Source organism: Xyrauchen texanus, chromosome 13 (assembly GCF_025860055.1).
Source record: "Xyrauchen texanus isolate HMW12.3.18 chromosome 13, RBS_HiC_50CHRs, whole genome shotgun sequence".
Lineage (NCBI taxonomy): Eukaryota > Metazoa > Chordata > Actinopteri > Cypriniformes > Catostomidae > Xyrauchen > Xyrauchen texanus.
In genome coordinates, this window is record NC_068288.1 from 9528773 (window position 1) to 9549251 (window position 20479).

Consider the following 20479-nt stretch of genomic DNA (forward strand, 5'->3'; position numbering starts at 1 on the left):
AAAACCAGGGAGGGGCTCTTTCATGTGAATGCGCCCAATGAGCCAAATGTCTGAGACAGAATGCATAATAATAAAACAAAATCTTGGGTAGGAATTAATAATTCTATGGAGGCAAGGCATAGATCTAATGGGGTCAGAGACGAATAATAAAATACCATTTGTGTAAAGCAAAGGCTAATGCGCCATACCTCCCGCCACCCCTGGAAAATCAACTTCCCTTCTACTCACGGCTGCAAATGGTTCCAGGACAAGACAGAACAATAATGGGGAAAGAGGGCAACCCTGCCAGGTGCCCCTATCCAGAGTAAAATAATCTGAAATGAATCCATTTGTTTGCACCACTGCTACCGCTTGTCAATAAAGTAACTTAATCCATCCAGTTAAAGTTTTCCCAAAACCAAATATTTCCAACATTTTAAAAAGAACATCTAAACTAGACATTTGTAAACTTGAAGGCAATATGATTGTTGCTGCAATCATGCCCTGGGTTTTAAAATTGATTGAATCAAAAACATAGTTGATTCTGTTAAAAAATGCAGAGAATATGAATCATGCTGTCCTTGCTAATCTACACAAACAAAACTTACTGGTTTTTCAATTAGCTCGATGCAAGGTTGCAGATCCAGACCAAAGTCAATGAAGTTCCATTCAATGCCTTCACGTTGGTACTCCTCCTGCTCCAGGATGAACATGGTGTGGTTGAATAGTTGCTGAAGCTTCTCATTTGTGTAGTTGATGCAGAGCTGCTCAAAGGAATTGTCCTGAAGGAGAAATGCAGTATATACCATTTGTCATAACATTTCACATATTTTTACCAAATTCAATTGAGTCTTTCTTTTCAATTTTGCCAAACCTCAAAGATCTCAAAGCCAGCAATGTCCAAGATCCCCAGGAAAGAGGCACCCTGACGTTTCGTCTTGTCCAGAGCCTTATTAACCCTTTGAAGTATCCAACGGAACAAACGTTCATACATGGCTTTAGCTAAGGCTTCAACAGCAAAATCAGCCTGTAACAAGACAAAAACATTAAATGGGATAACTAAAAAAAACATGAATGCATAGCTCTTTTGGTGTGCCTTATTTGCCACAATTCTCCTCTTGGTAGATCGTTCTCTAAAGGATCATGGGTAGTGCAGTTCTTCACCAGGAATTCCACTATTCAAATTTTTTTGAAGTTGAAAGTTGATATTGTGGACTGATGGCTTTCAACAGAAGCATAAACCAGCTCATGATAGGTCTGTCTTTAATGGTTTATATGTTATCGTTAAGAATGGGTATATTCAGAAATATGTATGGGTTTTTACTTCCAGAACCTGACTGTTGCACTCTATTAGAGTTATTTTGTGAGCGCTTTACCTGTTCTTTGGTTTGGGCCTTCTGCACAACCTCACGGCCCACTTTAATACGAGGCGTCAGAATGGCTCTTGTGAAGTCTGTAACATTAATGCCTTGGAGGTGGCAAACTTTCTGGGCAGCTGAAAACACAGTTCAGAGGTAATTTCAGTCACTAAAATGAATTTATATTAGCTTGAGAAGACATTTGGAAGTTTCCCCATAGTGGCTGACCTGTATTGTCTGGCATGGTAGCTTGTTCCTGGTTCCTCTCTTTCTTGAACTCAATGTTGCCCAGCTGCAGCACAGTTGAGACCACTTTGAGGACATCTAACAACATGGAAAAATGGAGATGACATTTGTTACAATGGATCATCTTTCTAAAGACCCAAGCGGTATTAATTTTGAGCCAGTGTTGGTTCCTATGTTTAATTCCATCCCTACATTATATGGTAATAAGCAGAAAATGCCTCTTTTTATTAAGACCAACCTGCAAAGCCACTAAGTGCTTATTTCACTGCATTCAATACCTGATCTTTCCTCTACAGTGAAGCCCATGATATTCATGGCCTCCATGGTTTCATCATACATCTCATCATCCTTATTGCCTGGAATCTGGACATGGCCTGCCGAGAGGAATCGGTAATTGCTGAAGTTTTCAAGCAGAAGCTCCTCTGTCAAAAGATACAAATCATGATGACATTGCTGTTGGTCAGAATACAACAGAGCTGTGTATTTCAACACAGCTTTGCTTTCATCAGTCTCACTTTGACTGTGTAAAGATCTGACATGCCATGCTGAAAGACACTGGGCATACTAGCAGCCACGAACAGAGATATACATTTTCCACACATGTTGAGGTGATGTCTACCTACCACGTAATTTGTCTTTTGTTCCAGCTACCATATAGTAGAAGATGTGGAAGGCTCTTTCTGTTTTGGCTTGTCTGATACAGCGAGATTTCTCCAACAGATCTAAGGTGGTTTGGATTTTAAGTTAAATCATTGTAGAGCTAAAGGAAAAGTTCACCCAAAAATGAAAATTCTCTCATTTAATCACCCTCATGCCATCCCAGACGTGTATGACTTTCTTCTGTTGAACACAAAAAAGGGATTTTAAGAAGAATATTTCAGCTCTGTAGGTCCAAGGGAAAACTGACCAGAAGTTTTAATCTCTAAAAATCACAAAATCAGCATAAAAGTAATCCAAACGACTCCAGACTCCATGTCTTCAGAAGCAATATAATAGGTGTGGGTGAGATACAGTTCAATATTTTAGTCCTTTTTTACTATAAATATCCATTTTCACTGTCACATCATTCTTTTGTTTTATGGTGATTTGCATTCTTTGGGCATATCGCCACCTACTGGTCTTAAATATTGATCTGTTTCTCACCTACACCCTTCATATCACATCAGAAGATATGAATTTAACCACTGGAGTCTTATGGATTACCTTTATGCTGCCTTCAGGTGATTTTTGAAGAGCCATAGGTCTGGCCACCATACATTTGTTTAGTATGAACCTTCAGAGCTGAGATATTTTTCAAAAAAACCTTTGTTTGTGTTCTGTAGAGCAAAGAAAGTCATCCACATCAGAGAAAGAAGGAGTGTGTATGATACTACTAATGTGCCAACTAATTCTGTATGTGAGATGGCATCTGTGTATGACTTGACTTCTATAACTGCTTTAAGTCTTCAAGGATACAGGTCTCTACATTGGCTCCAACTATGAAGCCTGTGACATCAAAGTTAATACGGATGAATTTGCCCTGTGGAGAAAATTGATTTGAAATCTCAAATAAGATACAATCTTTGTCATTCTTGTTTCAAAGTATTTTAAATCTGATGAAATTTAGTATCATATAGTATTTTCAAACTTACGAATCGGGATGAGTTGTCATTCTTGATGGTCTTGGCATTCCCAAAAGCCTCTAGAATAGGATTGGCCTGCAACAGTTGCTTTTCCAGCTCACCCTAAAGTGCCAGGGTTAAAGATTACAAGAAATATTCCATAGAAAATAAGCCATGCAGAAAAAAGGAAAAGGACATGCCAGAAAATTTGAATAATAATAATAAAAATAAAACAAAACTCAGAATCAGAAAATAACACAAAAAAGACTTATAATTATATAAATAATTTAAGGCCTCATGCTATTAATGAAAGTACACAATGTTGGATTGTACATTTTTCAGTTTCAATAACTGATTCAAAGGCCTGAAGCAATATTTAATTTACAAGTACCTTCAACTGTGCAAAAAATGAGCTTGTGTCAATTTAGATGGGCCTAATCCTTTAGATCAAAAGTGTGCAGTTATCATTGCAGCCAAATTACGAACAATGAAAAGCCTGCCAAGCAGGTCCGCTTCACACAAGGATGTCAAAATGAGCAGTTGAGGACAGTCTGGAATAGTAAGCATGGTGAGAGAGGCCAGTTAAATGGGGTTTAAGAAATGGATCTCAATAATAGATCTTTCTTAATCGTTCACTTTACAAGAATAAAATGACTGTGTGACCTAACACCATCTCAAACTCAGTAGGATGAATCACTGAACCCTAAGAGAGGACAATGCTGCCTTTGCATCACAAGGAAACTTGTGTCATTTGATCTACAACCCTAATTCCGAAAAAGTTAGGAAAGTATGAAAAATGCTAATAAAAACAAAAAAAAGTGATTTGTAAATTATATTCACCCTTTGCTATATTGAAAGCATTACAACTAAACATTAAATTATGTTTTACCTTGTGAATTTCCTTTTTTTTAATGAACAGTAATTTCCCTTCAAATCCAAAAAAGTTGAGACAGGGGCAGTTTAAGACTAATTTGACAAATTGAAATAACAAGGCAATGTGAAACAGGAGATGTTAAACAAGTGAGGCAATTGTGTCATAGTATATAAGGAGCCTCCAAAAACAGCCTAATCCTTTAAGAGCAAGCATCATTCAAGACTTGTCAATTTGCCAACAGATGCTTCAGCAAATAATCCAGCACTTTGAGAACAATGTTCCCCAAAGTCAAATTGGAAGGATTTTTGGCATTTCACCCTCTACAGTGCGCAATATAATTAAAAGATTCAAGGAATCTGGTCAAATCTCTGTTCGTAAAGGGCAAGACGAAAACCATTTCTGAATGCGCGTGATCTCTGATCCCTCAGACGTCACTGTCATAAAGAACATCTTTCATTTGTAATGGATATCATGATCATGGGCTTGGTATTACTTTAGTAAACCTTTGTTAATCAACAATACTTGCCGCTGCATCCACAGATGCAAGTTAAGACTTTACTATGCAAAGCAGAAGCCATACATCAACACTGTCCAGAAGTGCTGCCGACTTCTCTGGGCTCAATCTCATCTTATATGTAAAGTGCCCATGGCATGAGTAACTCACACATCTGTGAGAACACCATGAATGCAGACAGATATGTACACATTTTGGAGCAAAATGTACTGCCATCCAGCATTGTCTTTTCCAGGTACGTCCCTGAATTTTCCAGCAGGATAACTTCAAACCACATGCTACTTTCAAGTGCATGGCTGTGTAAGCAGAGAGTGTGGGAGCTAGACTGGCCTGCCTACAGTCCTGACCTGTCTCCAATTGAGAATTTGTGATGCATTATGAAGCGCATTAGATGGCAACGAAGAGCCTACATATAATGGATGAATGGGGGAAAATTCCACTTTCTTAAATTAACAAACTTGTGTCTTCAGTGCCCAAATGCTTAATAAGTGTTATTAGAAGAAATGGTGATATTTCACAGTGGTAGACAATCGACTGTCCTAACTTTCTTGGAGTGTGTTGTAATCATCTGATTTGAAATTACTGTACATTTTCACACAAAAAACTATGAAATTCACAAGGTAAAACATCATGTAATGTGTAGTTGTAGAGCTTTTACTATAGCAAAGGAGGAATATAATTTACAAATCACTCCTTTTTGTTTTTATTAGCATTTTTCAAACTGTCCCAACTTTTTCAGAATTGGGGTATAATAATTGGATTCTCATTTTGGAGAAAGACTTAATCGGTGCAGTGCAAGGTTTCAACCATGACACAAAGTTTCAATTACCATCTTAATGACCATCAAAACAGAGATTTATTGATGAAAAGAAGACTCTATTACAGAGACTTTGCCACTGAAAAGGATAGAATATTCCTGATAGCGTCAGACACTGACAAAGAAAAATAAAGTGAAATAGAAAAGAAAAGAAAAAGAGAAAAGGGACATTTAGGATGATAAGTCTGAGAGACAGTTAAACATGGATTGTTGGGAAGAAAGAGGATAGTGTGAAGACTGAAAACATTCGTAATAAAACACATTCAATTTGAGAGGAAACTTTGGGAAAATGTTTGACTGTCTCGTTTAGTGGTCCTGAGGCACAGAACAGCAAGTAGCAGATTTTGACTTCATCTGATGCTTCAACCCGTCTGTATTCATAGAGAACAGAGGTGTTCTCTTTCACACCTCAGTGTACAGAAATAGTTCACCAAAACATGTTTAATTCTCTCATCATTTCCTGACACTTATGCCTTTTCATACTCGTATGGCTTTCTTTCTTCCACGGAACACAAAGAATTATTATATTTTGATGGATATATGTATGTTTGTCCATACAATACAAGTTAATGGTGACCAAATTTTCAATCTCCAAAAAGGACAGGGGTTTAATCCATGTCTTCTGACGTGATCCAGTCATCTTGGGGGAGAAACAGACCAAAATATAACTCCTTTTTCACTATAAATCTTGCCATTGCAGTCTCTGTGGCAAATTCATGATTTCAACCTTGATTACACTTCCCAGTGCTTGACGCATGTGCAGAGCGCTAGATGGCGCTAGGAAGTCTAATCAATCTTTAAATCATGACTGCCAAGAAGACTGTTGATGTCAAGATTTATAATGAAAAAGGAGTTATATTTTGATCGGTGCTCACCAAAAATCAATTGGAATCCTTTGAGAGGACATTAATTAAACCACTGGAGTAGTATGGATTACCTTTATGCTGCCTTTATGTCCTTTTTGGAACTTGACATTTTGGTCACCATTTTCTTGCATTGAATGTACATACAGGCATCATATGGGGCAGCTGTGGCTCAGGTGGTTGAGCAGGTTGACCACTAATCGCAGGGTTGGTGGTTCAATTTCAGGCCCACATGACTCCACATGCCGAAGCGTCCTTGGGCAAGACACTGAACCCCAAGTTGCTCCCAATAGCAGGCTAGCTCTGCTGTCATTGGTGTGTGAATGGGTGAATGAGTCACAGTGTAAAGTGCTTTGAAAACGGTTTAGGTTAAAAAAGTGCTATACAAGTGCAGACCATTTACCATTTCATATCTCCATTAAAATGTCTTTGTTTGTGTTCTGTGGAAGGAAGAAAGTTATTTGAATTTGAAGTGAGTAAATGATGAGAGAAGGATAATTTTGGTTAAACTATTGCTTTAAAGTAATAGTTCACACAAGAATAGAAAATTCTGTCACTATTTACCCACCCATGCCATTCCAAACCTGAATGCTGTTAAGTATTTGAAGAATCGTTACGCAGCTCTTGCCATATAATGACACCATAAAGTTATCATTAAACTCGTACACATTACTACTTTCATAATATGCACTATTTTTTACAATATGATACGATAGTTTTGTGTGATGAACAGACTGATATTTAAGTTGTTATTCACTGGTAATATTGGTCTACCCAAAGTTATTTTTGCATTCACATATAATTAAAAAATGGCACATCGTGTTTGGCTACATATGAGTGTTTAAAAGTTTATAACTGAACGCATAAGTGGGCCCGACGTGAGCTTCATTGAGGTGAAGATTATGTAAGGGATAATGTACAGTCAGCTGGTTGTTATCACACAATAAACTCCGACAAGGTGATCAGGACCCCCAACGTGAAGCAGAGGGGTCTTGTATCACCCTGAAGGGGTTTATTTTGCCATAACAACCTGCTGACTGTACATTATCCCACTTATTTCACTGCTACTAATACATGGACATAAAATATTGATTTGGGTTGAAATTATGTAATTTGAGAAGAAATAAATCACTGAACAGCTGAAATCCACCTTGCGTCTGAGTTCTGTTGGTGTTTACTTTGTTAAAACGACCGTCTGACTCCTCAATATTCAGCCTATTACAAGACTACATGCCAAATAAATATATCAATGCACATGAAACATTGAATTGCGTTTAAATTATTTTATTAGCTTACTTGTAGAAATCGCACAGGGAGCCGAGAAGCAGAAGAGATGGCTCGCAGATCTCGGATGAGTGATCTGATAGGTCTTAATCCCAGGATGTGTGGTAGTTATAGTACAGACCACTGGATGGTGCCATTGAACATTCAGAATTGAGTGTTCCTGAGAGCCTTGTAATAAGAGAGAATAATTACCGGTACTTAAATTTCAGTCTGTTCTAAACACTACAGCCTCTAGAGTCAGTAGCTAGTGCGCTTCTTGAGGCCAGGGCAGTGAGTGAGGTTTACACATACTGCACAGTTATCACGTACCAGCTGGCTCCAGTTATACTCACCCACCTAAACCTCACTCCAATCCAGGTCACGGCACCACTGTAACCGGTGCTGTATGACTCTTTCTGAGCCGGATTCAACGTCAGCTGGCATGGGAGACAGGCACGCTAGGCAAGAGGAAGCTAAAGAATACAGCCCCTAGCGTTAGTCACTAGTGCGCCTGAGGCCTGGGCAGTGAGGTTTACACATACGGCACAGCTATCACATACAGGTGGCTCCCATTACACAGGTTTGGAACAACATTTTTAGGTTGAACTATTTCTTTAACCTTCTTTTAGTTTTAACCTTAAGAAGAAAACTAAGCTGACTACCACCCCTGGAGTCGTGAGTTCGAATCCAGGGGTGCTGAGTAACTCTAGCCAGGTCTCCCAAGCAACCAAATTGGCCCGGTTGCTAGGAAGGCTAGAGTCACATGGTGTAAACTCCTCGTGTCGCAATTAGGGATTCTCGCTCTCAATGGGGCGCATGGTAAGTTGTGCATGGATAGCGGAGGGTAGCATGAGCTCCCACATGCGGAGTCTCCGCGGTGTCATGCACAACGAGCCACATGATAAGACGCGCAGATTGACGATATCAGAACGGAGGCAACTGAGACTTGTCCTCTGCCACCCTGATTGAGGTGAGTAACCGCGCCACCACCAGGACCTACTAAATAGTGGGAATTGGGTATTCCAAATTGGGAGAAAAAAGAAAGAAAGAAAGAAGAAAACTAATATTTTCAACCTTTAACTTCTCAAAGGACTAGTATTATACGTGTATCAGAAGAAGTGTTACATTTCAAAACTGTGCATGTACAGTAAGAGTAACTATAACAATAAAAGCTACTTTTTCAAATAAGAACTATAACAGACACCCTTATTAAGCTCATATGTATAGCAGTTACAAATTAATAAAGAGTTATGAAACAGCTATAATGTGTGCATAGGTATTTGTTCATTGTGTATCCCATTCGTACAGTATATCATCAGTTGTCATAGATTTTCATTTACAGTATATTGATAACTACAGTTACTGTAATTATATTCCTAAAGCACACACATATGAGCTTGTCAGATGATGTACATTAACCCGTGGTAGATTAATAGGTGATTACGGAAAAATAAGACAGGATATAAGATCATCAATTCTATAGGCTATCAATTGACATGCACACACTGGTGTTCAGACAGACCATTTCAATGCCAGGCATCCACTCTGGCAAAGAAAGAGTTAACTGCATCTCAGATGGGGGAATGGCACACATGTGATCTATTGCTATAATCTTGTGAACACTGCAGCCCAATGGCACGTAGGTTTTTTTTTTACCACCGTTTGATCAGCAGCCTTACGGGTTGTTTTCTTAAGGGTCCCTCCATGTAAGACTCGTTTTCTAATGTCACTCTTAGTGTCAAACTCAAGCATGCAATTTTTTCAAACCCACACATGAAGGAATTTTGATCATTCCTTTTTACTCACATGGGCAAACTGTTGTCCTGAATGTTGCTGTGAAGGAATTTGTCATTAGATGCTTGTAAACTAAAAACACTCACATTCACTGGTTCTCCCTTAGAGTCTGCTGAAATCTCGATTTAAAAAGGCTCAACAGAAAATCATGAAAAGATTTATTTATTTTCTTATCTGGCTATTCCTGAACCCATAGAGCCTGCATAATCTTGTTATAAATGGGATTTAATTTCAAACTTTTAAAGACTCAAGGGAGTTTTCTTATCTTTTCACTTTATAGTCACAATATAGCCTTTGCACATTATTACTTAACTAATTATGAAAAGATTCAAAATGCCAGAATCTGATGGGGTCAAAGCAAGTTGAAAACATTACAGTGGATTAAAATGTATTTCGTTCTTAACGAAGATGACAGTGGCTATCAAACAGAGTAAGAAGTTTTCAAACCAAGTTCATACTTACAGCACTTGTGTCTTTCTTGCCTTTATGGGACGAGGCCACTAATGCCAGATACTGTATGACTTTCTTGGTGTTTTCTGTCTTGCCAGCACCAGATTCACCACTAGGAATACAGCAACATGGAAAGTAGATTGATGTGAATTTCGTTTTTTTTAAACATTTTAGCGTAAGGTTGCAACATAGCAAAATGCAAAAAAAAACGAAGGGGTCTGCATACTTTATGAATGCACTGCATGTACATATACAATATATAAAAGGTAAAAAATAAGGTGTAAAAATGCTTAAAATAAGGGCCCTCAAGGGAACCTTGTAGTTTTGGTTTGAATATAACTTGTTTATAACTTCTTTATAAAGAATACTTATAACTCATTTAGGCTACTTAAAGGAACAGTTCACCTAAAAAAGAAAATTCTCTCATTATTCACTTACCCTGATGCCATCCAAGATGTGCATGACTGTCTTTCTTCAGCAGAAAAAAGTTTAGATTTCTTAATGTAAGTAAATGGGTGCCATCAGGCTGCTGGCTATTTGATGGTCCAAAAGGCATATTTAGGCAACATAAAATTCACATGACTCCAATCGGTCAATGAATGTCTTCTGAATCAAATCGGTAGGTTGGTGTAAAAATTAAATCGATATTTAAAACTTAAAAAATCACTTCCTGCCAGCAGTCGACGCATCAGTGATGTAAGAGCTATGGCACGTTCATGCGTGAAGACGGAAGCGCACTATTTGTATATAACAGAGGAATAAACATCATGGGAGAGTTAGTTAATTTCAAGATTAATTAGAGAATTTTCATTTTTGGGTAAACTATTCCTTTAATTGTACCCTGGACCTTTTTTGTATAGTATAGTGCGTGGCTTGTTTTCTGACAATACATTTACAAATGTCTACAATGTTCTGGTGCAGAGATATGTGTTTTGCTACTTGGTGGCTAGGGTAAGCCCATGTGGTTGCTAGGCAGGTGCCAGGGTGATACTAAGAAGGCTGCTTGCTGTCCTGAATTATACAAGCCAACAATGAAGTCTCTACGACATTCTGATCCTGAGATACCATATAAGCTATTTTGAATGGAATTCAAAGGGGTTTGGATAATAGGGTGCTCTAAAGGTTGCCTTTTAGCCTGATTTAGTTTTCAAAGCATGATGTGAAACATTGCAAAATAATTTCTCATGAGAAAATTCGAAAAAAATTGAAACTAAAAATGGTTTAAGCTAAATAAATAGTGATTGAGAATATGCAACAGGAATGAAACATTTTTGTTAAATTAAACACAATAATTGTCTCTGTTATGATTAGACCCAGATGGAATCAGCGCATGCAGAACTCTGCAGAAAACTATGTATATCTTTCAAAAACATATCTTTCATTCAAAACGTTAGATTAATTTTTAAATACTTTTTTTTTTATTAAATATTTAGGCTAATTTCATAATGCTTTCAACTATCAATAAGAGTGTAGCTCTCACAGCTCCATTTAATACATTTTACTGTTTAAATCCATTCTGCAGAATTCCGTAGATTTTCCACAAAAATCTCCACAGAAAATGCAAAAAATGTCAGCAGATTCATCTAGGCCTTATGAGGTACAGTTAACCACCTAATAGTGTTCTATGAGCCTTCTATGATATCCGGGAGTGATATGACTGATCCCAACATTCATGCTGACACGCCAACATTTCCATATTAGGAAAGCGGAGTTGCATCCCAAGGGTGGGTTCTTTGGCAGGAGCAGGGTGCCCTTAGATCAGCACATCCAACAGTTATAAAGCCATTTTATATAGTAATTTATACTGCAATGTTTGTAGAGACCAGTTATGATATCTTGTATAGTACATTTCATGATGATTATTTACTGATGCCAACAATCTGAATGAATGGTGATTAAAGTATTGGTCTACACGCTGCATTAGGTATGAATTGAGGGGAAAAAATGTGGGGGGGATACTTTATATGGTTATTCCCAGTACAAATGACTCATTACAAAAAGCTTTGCTTTGGGACAGCTTAAAAAAAAAAAAAAGAAAAGATCATGAGAGAGTTGGGCCGAGACATATGGAAACAGCCTGATGTCATTACAGAGTTCTATGCCCTAGCAGCAGTTGCCCTGTAGCTGTTTAAACAGCTTCCATTTCCTTTTCCACATTCAAAAGAAACAGTGTCTGTGGCTGCCTCCCACACTGACCCATTTCATCAACACCATGTGTTTTAATATCCTCATACTGTATTTCACTGCTTTTTTTTTCTTTCTTATCATAGTGATGTGAAACAATCGATATAACCAGTGGATGGATTTTTGTCAGGACTGGCCAGTTGTATATGTGTGGGGGGCTTTAAATACTCAATAAGACCTAACCAAGTGCTCCATAATGACTCAGAACTAAAAAACAAATATCAAGGAAGCCAACAAGCAGTTAATCTGGATTTAGAATCAGGACAGGGGGCACATTTCCTGTGAGTAGGAAAACTCAGAGGAGACTCTGCCTTATTCCCACTGCAGAGGAACATTTGAACAAACTCAGGATCCTAGCAAGTAGGAGAACTCTATTTGTTATTATCATGTTGACATATACTAAGCTTGATGTATGTTCATATTTGGTCACCGTCACCTTTTAAACAGTTAAACGTTATATTAGGATGGGCTTGAAATAGTTCCAGATTTAAAAATGGGGTGTGTCATTTCTGCAACACCAGTGGCACCAAAAGGAATTACAAAAATAATAACTGTTTCCTCAACACTCCCCCCATCTTCCATTGGTCGACCAAACAGGTAGTGTTGCCTGAAACTAAAGCCATTGGTTGAATCAATATTGCAGTGTCAGTGAAGGTCTTGATGCTTAAACAAACAGAGTTGTTTAAGCGGAGTTAAGTGTACTTCAGGATTTAGGTCTATGGGGGAGTCAGGGGGGCAGTGCCCCACCTAGGTTTGCCTCAAGCCCCCCCAGAAAATTCTGATACCCCGCCATGACTGACAGCGAAGTGATCAAGGGCATTCTGCCAACGGACTGACGGCGAAACAATCAACATTGCACCCCCTAAACATACAAGTGCCCCTCCAAAAACATCATCCTAGTATCGGCCGTGCTGCCAAGCCTTATCTTTAAAGCTATAATCAATGAAGCTAATAGTTAACCACGTCTAACCTTGTACAATACAAGAATTTGTACAAACTGTCCAGTATGGGGCATTCATCACAAGTGAAATCTTTAGATCCAGTAAGACTATAGGCAATTAATGGTGGATGCAAATAAAAGAATGAAACTCACGTGCAAAGAATAGACTGGTCCTCTCGATCTGTTGAGAGAAAAGACATTACAATGGGTCAAGGTAACTGTCAGGCTGGTGCTCATTGGTTATGAGGAGTCAAGACATGATACAATGTAATTATCTGAATACATAATGATTTTGACCCTTGTACTGAACATCATGGAACAAATAAGGTCTGGTGACAACTCTTAAGACCAGACCAAACCAATTAACAACGTGTTTTCTAAAGTCAAGTTCTTGCCATGATACTAAACTAGTGTACTGTCAAATACCATTGTTATGTGCTCCTCATTTTTCGTGGGAAATGAATAAATTCTTGTTAGAGTTGTGTTCAGCAATGGGACCATCTTGAACTTACACTTCTAAAATTAGAACCTGAAAACCTTCATAGATGATCTTGGCTCCATTTTTGGTTTTTACACTTTCGTCAGATCTTCTATTATTGAAAGTAAAGGTGGAACTGAAATAAAAAGCTATTAGATCCAGTACGAATTTGAATCGAGTCAAAAGAGTTCATTCATATACTGTAGAAATATGAACCTCCCTGAAACCTCAGTCAATGAACTTTTTCTATGAAAAGTTTTATCTATGAGCCTGGAGGTTGGATCAACACCCTAATCAGTTGAATGTGAGCTAGCCTGTTCTGCTCATGTATCCTTCATCTGTTGTAAACTAAATGAAAGGCTTTTGCTCATTTTGGATATGACTTAAGCTGGGCAGGTTTCCATGCACATGAAGTCTGTTTCTATTTCTTCCTAATTAAGGCAAAAACCAGGGCAATCGGGACTCAGAAAGCCAAATCTAAATAAAATGATGGGGAAACAGAGCGTTTGATGGAAAACAAGATGCGCAGGTTTTGTTTTATACACTAGTAATCAGAATTCTGAAATTAGAATTCGGAGTCAGAACTAATCATTTTATAATATTGCCTTTACTTATTGAAGTACATTGTTTTGCAATGATACCAGACTTAACAGTCAAGTGTAATAATCTTATCTTTTGGTTTGCATCCACAAATTTCTAAATAAAAAGAGAAAATAATAAAATGAGATTTAAGGAATATTCTGTGTTTAATAAAATTTAAGCTCAAGTTCGACCTGTCCTTCCTTTTCTTAAAAAACAAAAGTTACAGTGAGACACTTACAATGGAAGTGAATGAGGCCAATCCTTAAACGTAAATTACTCAATGTTTTTTTTTTTATTATAGCTACAAGAGATAAACTATGTGCATGTTGACATGATTTAAGTGTGATAAAATTGCTTACTAAGCTTTTCTCTGTAAAGTTATAGCCAATTTTACAACTTTGTTGCCATGACGACACAACGCTGTAAACCCTAAAACAACCGTAAGAAAAAAAAATGTACAGCTCAAATAATGCACGTTTTTTAACAAAATAATTAATGTAAGTGCTTTTATAAAATTATAAGCTTCACATTTTTGCTTTTAAACCCTCCAAAAACTGGCCTCATTCACTTCCAAGTGCCTCACTATAACAAAACAAAAAAATTGCAATTATTGCCATTTTTAAAGAAAAGAAAGGACGAGTCAAACTTATTTGTTGTGGTAATCACCATTATGTCACAAATGCTGTTGACTGAGCTTAACTTATGATAAATCTGAAAAAATATTTTACCTTTAATTTCTATTTCATTCAGTGGATTATTCAAAAATATGCATGCCCACGTGATTATGAAATATGCAGAGAATTTCCAGCATAAATGTTAATACTGTGTTATATTACACAGTATATACAGTTACCATGATATACAGTGACTCATATTGTGATATACAGTTATAATATTCCATGTTTAGCCATTTGATTCTCATTCCAACCAAAACGAGCTCCTTATGTTTTCAATTATGACAAGGGAACGCCATGTCATACTCTGTCAAGCATGGAAACCTCGCTGGACTTCAAAGAGAGATCAGTGTAAGCCCCTGAGCAGGAATGCGTAGTATACTCAAATGAGAGAGCACAACACTGGCACTCAAGGTTGATTATGCTGTATCAAGATACTCTAAATCTTGTCATCGACTCACACAATACACTGGAGTTCAGGATATAGCAATCCTGAACTCCAAAACTTATTTAGTTTGTCTTTTCATGTGGTAATTAGTTGCTGCAAAACACATTTCTTCTTATTTGTTATCTGTCTTCATATAACAGGAAGTAAGTCCAGTTGTAGCGGCATGACATGACATTCTGCGATGATCTTAACGAATGAGGACATTTTCAGACTTTATGGGGACTTTAAATGTCAGTTCATATTTAATCATTGCTAAAAAAGTTCTAAAATTTGTAACATTCCAAAATGATGTATAATAAAGGGATATAATGGATTAATGTAAGCAGTTTAATAAGAACTGTACTGTCAGAGCATTATTCCCTTTGAGGAACAGCGTGACAATGCATCATCTACTTCTGCTTTTTAATGCAATTTCTTACACGCTCCGATGTTTCATGTAAGATTCTTTTTTCTGAGTGACACATTACAAACCAAAAGCAGTAACCACACCTTCAGACCAACGAATTCCCATGGCTTCTACGTGATATTTACTATTGTGAAAAGGATTTATTTATTTATTTATTTTTGTTATGTAGATTTCTCCCACAAAGTGCTTTTAGCTAATTAAATATTTTAGAGTTGAGCATGTCTAGGAAAAAAAAAATTCACTATAGAAATCTCCATAAATTTAACATTCTTGTTAATCACTGTTTGAAATGTCCCTGATATTTGTATCTTTTCAATTACCATGTCACAGACTAAGTACCTTTATCCCAGAATGTTTAATGAATGAATTGCGTTTAAATGAGCTGATATGTTGCACGTTCTAATTTCACAAAAACTCCATATGTTTTAATAAATGTTATATTAATGCAGTCACTGTAAAACAATATAGCATCACTGTAAATGCGAAGATATACAAGATGTAAAAATACATGTTTACTACTAACATAAGCTGACGTGTCAACAACTTAATATAACTTGTGGTTTTCGCTCTTCACAGCAAACACACCAACTCATTTCAATAATATCACACACAGTGCATTCAGAAAGTATTCAGACCCCTTCATTGTTTTCATATTTTATGTTGCAGGCTTATACTAAAATGCTTTAAAGTATTATTATTTTTTCACATCAATCTTCACTCCATACCCCATAATGACAAAGCAAAACCAGATTTTTGATAACTTTGCAAATAATTTAAAAAGAAAAAACTGAGATATCACATTGACATAAGTATTCAGACCCTTAACTCAGTTCTTAGTTGAAGCACCTTTGGCAGCAATTACAGCCTCAAATCTTTCTGAGTATGATGCGATAAGCTTTGCACACCTTGATTTGGGGATTTTTTTGCCATTGTTCTCTGCAGATAATAATAAATTAAAATAAATTGATCAATTGTCACACATTATACATACATTTCTGCATATACATGGTGAAATTATTTATTTTTCACATATCCCAGCTAAGCTGGGGTCAGAGTGCAGGGTCGGCCATGATACAGCGCCCCTGGAGCAGATAGGTTCAAGGGCCTTGCTCAAGGGCCCAACAGTGGTGTCTTGGTGGTGTTGGGTCTTGAACCCCTGACCTTCTGGTCAGTAACCCAGAGCCTTAACCGCTGAGCCACCACTGCCCTAACAGTGGCCTAGATAGCCTCAAGCTCTGTCAGGTTGGATGGGTACTGTTGGTGGACAGACATTTTCAGGTCTCTCCATGATGCCATCTATCTTGTGAAGTGCACCAGTCCCTCCTGCAGCAAAGCACCCCCACATTATGATGCAACCACCCCCATGCTTCAAGGTTGGGATGGTGTTCTTCGGCTTGCAAGCCTCACCCTTTTTCCTCTAAACATGATGATGGTCATTATGGCCAAACAGTTCAATATTTGTTTCATTAGATCAGAGGATATTTCCCCAAAAAGTAAGACATCTGTCTCTATGTGCACTTGCAAACTGTAGTCTGGCTTTTTTATGGCGGTTTTGGAGCATTGGCTTCTTCCTTAGCAGCCTTTCAGGTTATGCCGATATAGGACACATTTTACTGTGGATATAGATACTTGTCTACCTGTTTCCTCCAGCATCTTCACAAGGTCCTTTGCTGTAGTTCTGGGATTGATTTGAACTTTTCGCACCAAACTACTTTCATCTCTAGGAGACAGAATGCCTCACCTTACTGAGTGGTATGATGGCTGCATGGTCCCATGGTGTTTATACTTGCGTAATATTGTTTGTACAGATGAATGTGGTACCTTCAGGTGTTTGGAAATTTCTCCCAAGGATGAACCAGACTTGAGGAGGTCCACAATTGTTTTTCTGAGGTCTTGGCTGATTTCTTTTTATTTTCCCTTGATTTCAAGCAATGAAGCACTGCGTTTGAAGCTAGTCCTTAAAATACATCCACAAGTACACCTCAAATTCAGTACACCTCATATCAGAAGCTAACTGGCTAATTGCCTAAAGGCTTGACATCATTTTCTGGAATTTTTTCAAGCTGCTTAAAGGCACAATAAACTTATGCAGTGTATGCAAACTTCTGACCCACTGGAATCGTGATATAGTCAATTAAATGTGAAACAATCTGTCTGTAAACAATTGTTGAAAAAATGACTAGTGTCATCCACAAAGTAGATACCCTAAACGATTGCCAAAACTATAGTTTGTTAATATTATATCTATGGAGTGATTAAAAAAGTAGTTGTAATGACTTCAACTGTATATCAAACTTAAATCAAGTAAATCACTAATACATCAGTGCCACCTTGAGTAACAAATAACATGTAAAGTACAATATGAATGTGTAATACATATGGGATGCTGGGAAGTCACCACCATAGCACAGAAAATCATTATGAAGTAGTCATTTGTATGAATATGGCACTCATTTGTCTCAAACTTAAATAGTAAAGATTAAAACATATAAAAATATGATTTATAGAAGTGGAAATTTACAGTATAGTGCAACACTATTACATATCTTGTGTCACTAAATACCTTATACACAATACTGTATATAATATATATAAATAAATAATAATATATATATATATATATATATATATATATATACATATATATAAATATATATATATATACATATATATATACTATAAAAGATACTACTAGACGTGGTGTGCATTCCACAGTTAATGTGTGAGAACTGTGAGAATTGTGTTTATATGAGCTGATATGTTGCAAGATCGAAAATTCACAAAAACTGTAATTAATGTAGTCACTGTGAAAACAATATAGCATTACTGCAAATGTGAAGATATACAACTGCTTACTACTAACATAAGCTGATGTGTCAACAACTTTATATATCTTGTGGTTCTAGCTCTTCACAGCTAACACAGCAACTCATTTCAATAATATCACAAAGAACAAACTGAAATATCACATTGACAGAAGTATTCAGACCCTTAACTCAGTTCTTAGTTGAAGCACCTTTGGCAGCGACTTTGAAAGCCTCAAGTCTTTTTGGGTATGATGCGACTGAAGCTTTGCACAGCTGGATTTGGGGATTTTCTGCCATTCTTCTCTGCAGATCCTCTCAAACTCTGTCAGGTTAGATGGGGACCATCGATGGACAGCCATTTTCAGGTCTCTCCACAGATGTTTGACTGGGTTCAAGTCTGGGCTCTGGCTGGGTCACTCAAGGACATTCACAGAGTGTTCCCTAAGCCACTCTTGTGTTGTCTTGACTGTGTGCTTAGGGTCATTGTCCTGTTGGTAGGTGAACCTTCGGCCCAGTCTGAGGTCCTGAGTGCTCTGAACCAGGTTTTCATTAAGAACATCTCTGTATTTTGCTGTGCTCAGATTTCCTTCAACCCTGACCAGTCCCCCAGTGCCTGCCACTGAAAAACACCCCCACAGCATGATGCTACCACCACCATGCTTCACCGTTGGGAAGGTATTGAGCAGGTGATGATCAGTTTGGCTGGGCGGCCAGCTCTAGGAAGAGTCCTGGTTGTTCCAAAATTCTTTCTTTTAAGAATTATAGAGGCTACTGTACTCTTGGGAACTTTCAATGCAGCCGAAAAAGTTTCTGTAGCCTTCTCTAGATCTGTGCCTTGACACAATCCTGTCTCTGAGCTCTGCAGGCAGTTCCTCTGATCTCATTGCTTGGTTTTTGCTCTGATATGCATTTTCAGCTGTGTGACCTTAATAGACAGGTGTGTGCCTATCCAAATCATGTACAATCAATTGAATTTGCCACAGGTGAACTCTAATCAAAGTGTAGAAACATCTCACAGATGATCAACAGAAACGGGATACACCTGAGCTAAATTTCAAGTGTCATAGCAAAGGGTCTGAATACTTATGTAAATGTGATATTTAAGCTTTTTTCTTTTATAAACATTTGCAAAGTTATCAGAAATCAGTTTTTGCTTTTTCATTATGGGGTATGGTGTGAAGATTGATGTGAAGAAAAAAATCAATTTAAAGCATTTTGGCATAAGGCTGCATCATAACAAAATGTGAAAAAATTGAAGGGGTCTGAATACTTTCTGAATGCACTGTATTTGCATCAAGTTGCAGTTGTTTTGACCCTGTGGGTGACAACAGCTTTTTACAAGACACAAAATTAGACATATGGCCTCTGATAGCAAATTCATACGCACACACTTCACACCACTGGCTTGCTAACATGAGTTCTTAGAGCTGTCACACCCCATATAAACAACTACAAATCTCATTTAAATAGCTTATTATTGTCATAATTAATTTGAGCTGAAGTATTGATGACAATGGTTAACAAGAAATACAATCACTGTTGACATCTAAGTGAATAAGGAAGAACCGTTATACTTGTCAACTAAAAGATTTACAGTAGCGTGCTAAGAGTTAGCATCCAAATTCTAGACTCCAAAAGGCCTTACCTTGCATCATGTTCCTGTAGGCATTATCCGTGATGGAGTAGATATGTGGAGGGACCTCATGCCGCTTTTTGCCTTTGTACATTTCAATGATCTTCTCAGAGTAGATTGGAAGCATTTTATAGGGATTCACCACCACACAAAACAGCCCAGAGTATGTCTGAAAAAAACAACGTATGAACTTTTCAGATCGCACTCTGCATTTAAAGCATTAGGGTATGAATCCACCATGTAAAGAACAACAATGAGACATGACAGCACAGTAGTTTGGTCTAAGGAAGCTAGTTTTGAATCTGTAAGTTTTAGCTCTTGGTAATTGAAAGCTCTAGTGATGTACATTCTGTAGGGAAGACTCGTGTTCGAGAGACTCCGAAGACATCTCCGGAGCAAAAATGTTGTAAATACATGGTTTGTTACCAAAACAAAGTACACACAGTTTGGAGGTCTGTGGAAGCTATATAATCCCTCTCTTTTAGGAAATGCGCCTTAGTACCACTTTCTTAAGTGCATTAAATACTGTAAACTATCACTGCTATTTAATGACAAGGTAAAGTGTTGC

General features: G+C 37.5%; 1 protein-coding gene across 2 annotated transcripts in view; it reads right to left on the reverse strand.

Annotated features, from left to right (window-relative positions):
• LOC127653875 (myosin-11-like) overlaps nt 1-20479 on the reverse strand; it is a 60045-nt gene that overhangs the window by 28727 nt on the left and 10839 nt on the right. For both annotated transcript variants that reach the window (XM_052140682.1, XM_052140681.1), the window contains 11 exons: nt 19924-20080; nt 13037-13064; nt 9772-9871; nt 3215-3307; nt 3039-3102; nt 2207-2305; nt 1862-2005; nt 1566-1661; nt 1356-1474; nt 854-1006; nt 588-761 (listed from right to left, as the gene is read on the reverse strand). In XM_052140682.1, the coding sequence (XP_051996642.1) occupies nt 588-761; nt 854-1006; nt 1356-1474; nt 1566-1661; nt 1862-2005; nt 2207-2305; nt 3039-3102; nt 3215-3307; nt 9772-9871; nt 13037-13064; nt 19924-20080 (1227 nt within the window). The remainder of the gene's footprint in view (nt 1-587; nt 762-853; nt 1007-1355; nt 1475-1565; nt 1662-1861; nt 2006-2206; nt 2306-3038; nt 3103-3214; nt 3308-9771; nt 9872-13036; nt 13065-19923; nt 20081-20479) is intronic.